This window comes from Pterocles gutturalis, unplaced genomic scaffold (genome assembly GCF_000699245.1).
Source record: "Pterocles gutturalis isolate BGI_N339 unplaced genomic scaffold, ASM69924v1 scaffold45591, whole genome shotgun sequence".
In the NCBI taxonomy this organism is placed as follows: Eukaryota; Metazoa; Chordata; class Aves; order Pterocliformes; family Pteroclidae; genus Pterocles; species Pterocles gutturalis.
Window position 1 is genome coordinate 30,106 of NW_010099722.1, and position 4,099 is coordinate 34,204.

Sequence of the window (4,099 nt, forward strand, 5' to 3'; positions counted from 1 at the left end):
TAGGGAAAGGTGTATGAAATTTGCTAGGTAGATTCGGTGGTCCTCAGTTGAATTTTTTTTTCCCCCCCTCCCTACATTTTTTACCTTCTTTAGTCTACTAAAGCTCCAGGTGCATTGACACCTGCTTCCCAGGAGACTGTTACTGCTGCTTCTGCTGAGGCTGATGGCAAGGTCTGTCTTGATTTTTCCTATAAGCACTGCATGCACATTTCTGTTGTGGTGCACCACAGATAGTATGGAAAGCAGTTTGTATTTAGAGCTCTGTCACTGACACAGTATGCCCTATGGAGTATAGACTACTTGGCATTACTGATTTTTAGTATGTGCAGTGGCAGGTAAAGATGAACCATTAGGTGGCAAAGTCCCTGCTTTCTGTTTGAACTGTTGGTTGCAGTATATTGTGGTGCAAGTATACAGCATAATTTTCCTCAAACTGTAGTCAATAGATTGTTTTGTGCAACAGTATTGTAATCAAAAGTGTTGAGCATGGTTGTTAAACTGCATGTTTTTAATGTGTTGACAGTTAAAGAAGGAGGACAGAAGATAAGCTAAAAATGTGAGTTTCCTGCTTCCCGCAGGGAATCTTTTATAGGCTTTGTTCAAACTGAGCCTCCTTTTTGTCCTGGTTTACTTATGTTTGTGAAACCTGTTCTGCAGTGATTTTTTTTACACTTGAGGTGTGCTGTCTCTTATGTTAAAATAACAGCTCATTATTGTAAAGAGTTTTTTGCTAATTGCTTTCACTTGGAGTCAGAAAAGATGGGTAGTCCCAAGTCTGTGTATTAGGAGTACCAAGAGGACTCAGGCTTTCTGCTTCATTGCATATGCACATTCAGCTTCTAGCACAAAGCTGCATTTCTGTCCTGAACAAAATAGTTAAAATCTAGTCAGCAGTATAATTTTAACTGTTATTTTTGTTAGAGTATTAGAGATTCTGATACACTACACGTCTACAAAGAAATCGACAGCTACTGTGAGGATACTGTTGTGACTTAAGAAGTTGCAGGAAGCTGCCAAATTTGGTTTGTGTTTCCCACAAAACCTGCCCTTTCTTAGGGGTACAAAACCTGTCCTTTATTAGGGGTACATACTCAACACTCTCTGTTTCTTCTGAAAGAATGTAGCTTTGTTTCTGAAACAAGTTTGGAGATAGAGCATGTTCCACAGTACTACTGAATGAGAGGGGGATAGGGATTTTTGCCATTTTTAATAGCTGTCTTACAATCAGAAATTATGTAATGGAGCTTTTCTCTCTTATTAGTAGAGATTGCTTTGAATTTTTATAGTCTGTTTTTTACAGTGCCTCTGAACAGTTGTGCAATTTTAATAAAATTTCTGATGTGCACAATTCAGCTGGTTTTCCTCCTGGTATGCAGCTGTTGGTATTCTATCTGCCACGCTTTGTTTCTCACTTTTTTTAGACTCAAGATCACCCTGTGGTGAAACAAGACATAAGTAGCAGTAGTATTTCAGAGCCTTGAATGACCTTGAATGTGTTTCAAACAGCAACAGATTTTAAAGCACAGTATTTTAAATAGAGTGGATACTAGGCTTATGGAAAGGTACAAAATAAAAATTGCCACTGTTCCACATCAAAATAAACTTTTTTTTAAAATACTAATTTAACATGTGGTGGATACCATCTACTAATATTTATTTTGTCCAGTGATTCCTAATGTTTAAGAGTTGAGTGTTAACATCTGTTTCTCAGGAGACCACTGAGTCATTCTTTGTCTGGAACTTCCAGAAACTCTGATCTTCACTTCCAGAGGATGGGGATTTTTGTTTTGATTTGGTACAAAAAAAGCCTAATGTAAATTGAGGTCTGGCAGCACAAATATATTCGTAGCTAGGTATCCAGAAACATAAATGTGCATGTTTTTTAGCTCTTATTGTAAGAGATAACAAGACTTTAAGTTGAAGTGTTCCAAGAGCTGTGGTGATCTTCAAAACATACTTTAAGAATGATCCTGGTTGTATTGCTCCAAGGATGTATGGTAAAAGTGGTAAAAGCCAAATGATTTAGGAAAATTATTCTGTATTTCAGAAGTGATCTGTAGACCCTTACAATGCTGGGGACCTTCTCTATGTTATGCTTTTTTATACTGTAATTAGGAAGAATATGAGTTTTAAAAGCTTTCATTTTACTGGCACTTTGTGCCAGCTGTAAGCAGCAAAGGGAGAACAAAGGTGGGGAATATGAACAATAGAATGAAGTGACTATACCTATGAGAGTCTCATTTTTAATGAGTCTTACCTATAGTTCAGTATTAGTAGATTTGATCAGACAGTGCTTTACAGTGCCCAGCTTCTAACTCTCCAATGTTTCTTCATTCTACTCTTTGTGCAGGCGGCTCCTGGAGGAGGAGATACGTCTCAGGAGCCTGGAACAGGCAACTGGAGAGGAATGCTAAAACCCTCAAAAGCGGAAGAGGTATCAGCAGAGGAGAAATCCAAGCCAGCTGCAGCCCTACCTGCTAGTCCTCAAAAAGGACATGCTGTAAACCTGTTAGATGTGGTGAGTCATGAAGCACGAATACCTCCTCTGGCTCAGGAAAGAAAACATCTGAATTCCAGATGGTGTAACTTTGCTACAAATATATGATGTGTTTGTAAATAATGACCACTATAGGGACAGTGTGAGCCAGTCTCTTCTCCTTTCCTGCTTGCCCAGTCCTTCATTTTTCCCCCTGTCCAGTTTCAGCTTATGATTTGGGATAACTGGCTTCCTTTCACAAATTCCGGTGCAAGTGAACTCCTTTTCTAGATTGCTTTTTCTACAGAAACAAATCTCAACTCATGTCTCAAGTGCCTGCTCTTTTTTGCTTAAGAATTGTTAAAAACAAAAAACATTTAAGTTAAAGATAGATGGAGATCCTTTAAGTGTTTGGAGAGCTCAGTTCCTTTAGTAAGCTTTTAAAAAAAAATTAGTAGTGGGGCCCTCTGACCTTTGTTTCACAGATCTGGATTTTGATATGTCTCTAATTGTATTTCTGAAGAATTAGAGGTTTGTTGCAAGACAGGTTACATCTATCAAACTATCAGACTAAAAGAGCAATAGTTTATTTTAGGCTGCACAGTTTGAGTAAACTGAGGTTTTTATCTTTTTACACAGCCTGTACCTGTTGCCCGCAAACTTTCTGCCCGTGAGCAACGAGATTGTGAAGTGATTGAACGACTTATTAAATCTTACTTCCTTATTGTCAGGAAGAACATTCAGGACAGGTAAAATGAGACTTCCTAGATATGTTTAAGCCATACAAATCTTGTGATATCTCAAGAGTCATGTATATAATGTTGTTATCTTATAATTTTCTTATGTTTGTAGGCAGAGAGAAAGTAGTTCTTTTTTTCAGAAGGGGCAGCAGCAGTAAAACTTGAACTGTAATGGTTTGAGTTCTGTATTATATTAAGTGAAAGGTTTAATTAATTATTTAGGAGATGCCTGCTTTTCTGGAGGGTAATGCAATTCAGATGGATGACTTGCAGCAAATAACTGGAAAGAACTCTACGTGCTGTGTAGTCCTTACAGAACTCAGCTTTGCCATCCTGTTACTTCAAATGGGAACTACTGCAGCTAAGTTTTCTAGTACTTAGCTATAAGGATGGAAATAGCATAAAAGTGATGTTTCTGCTGTATGCAGCTATGGAAAATGCCTTTAAAGTTTTGCTTAGAAGTCATAATTTTATTTTATTTTTTTTAATGAAGAATGATGTAAAACTTCACGTTACTTAAGTCTTTGTGGAAATACCTACTTTTTAATTATATATATATATGTATAGATATGGGAAATTTTGGGAGAAATACAGGAATCTAGAAACCAGAGTTTAGAGCAGATTAGTGAGGTCATAGATGTTTTATTATATCCAGTAAACTAATATTGTTCTCAATATAATTTTTAGTATTTCATGGCAGGGAATTGCTTTGTGATTTCTAAAATATTCTAGGCTTCTTTCTTAAGCTCTTCTTTTGGTAGAACTTTCAATGTATTGGCTTGAAAGGAGGACGTAAATTGAATTAATTTAATACTAATACATCTATGTGGTCTCATCGTGATTTCCCAGAAGTCTGAGTGCTTCTTCCAAGCTCAAGATCGGT

The 4,099-nt window shown here is 37.0% G+C and overlaps 1 protein-coding gene across 1 annotated transcript in view; it reads left to right on the forward strand.

Annotated features, from left to right (window-relative positions):
• DNM1L (dynamin 1-like) overlaps positions 1-3,225 on the forward strand; it is a gene marked incomplete at its 3' end in the record, with an annotated part of 32,912 nt that extends 29,687 nt beyond the window's left edge. Inside the window, exons 15-17 of the mRNA XM_010076979.1 lie at positions 94-171; positions 2,351-2,518; positions 3,116-3,225. Coding sequence (XP_010075281.1) covers positions 94-171; positions 2,351-2,518; positions 3,116-3,225 — 356 coding nt within the window. The remainder of the gene's footprint in view (positions 1-93; positions 172-2,350; positions 2,519-3,115) is intronic.
• Positions 3,226-4,099: the final 874 nt, after the last annotated feature.